The sequence below is a fragment of the Eimeria mitis genome, genomic scaffold (assembly GCF_000499745.2).
Source record: "Eimeria mitis Houghton genomic scaffold, Emh_scaff155, whole genome shotgun sequence".
NCBI lineage: Eukaryota > Apicomplexa > Conoidasida > Eucoccidiorida > Eimeriidae > Eimeria > Eimeria mitis.
The window spans coordinates 30,190-30,433 of record NW_013569740.1 but is presented as its reverse complement, the minus strand read 5'-3'; the positions used below and the strand labels follow the sequence as shown (position 1 = coordinate 30,433).

The 244-nt window shown below is 58.6% G+C and overlaps 1 protein-coding gene across 1 annotated transcript in view; it reads right to left on the bottom strand.

Moving 5' to 3' along the window:
* EMH_0000950 (RNA recognition motif-containing protein, putative) overlaps positions 1 to 244 on the bottom strand; it is a gene marked incomplete at both ends in the record, with an annotated part of 11,714 nt that overhangs the window by 772 nt on the left and 10,698 nt on the right. Inside the window, one exon of the mRNA XM_013495387.1 lies at positions 13 to 231. Within this exon, the coding sequence (XP_013350841.1) occupies positions 13 to 231 (219 nt within the window). The remainder of the gene's footprint in view (positions 1 to 12; positions 232 to 244) is intronic.

Here is a 244-nt window from a genome sequence, read left to right as displayed (position 1 = left end):
TGAAACAATTACCCTCTGAGGCCTCCCTCCCCTTGCTGCTGCTGCTGCTGCTGCTGCTGCTGCAGCTGTCGCTGCTGCTGCTGTAGTTGCTGCTGCTGCTGCTGCTGCTGCTGCAGCATAGTGGAGTCAAGGCCTTCATTGAAGCACCAACAGCGCTCTGCTGCTGCTGTTGCTGCTGCACTGCTGCTGCTGCTGCTCTCTTGCTGCTGCTCCCTTAGCTGCCACTTCCATCTGCAGCAGAGAA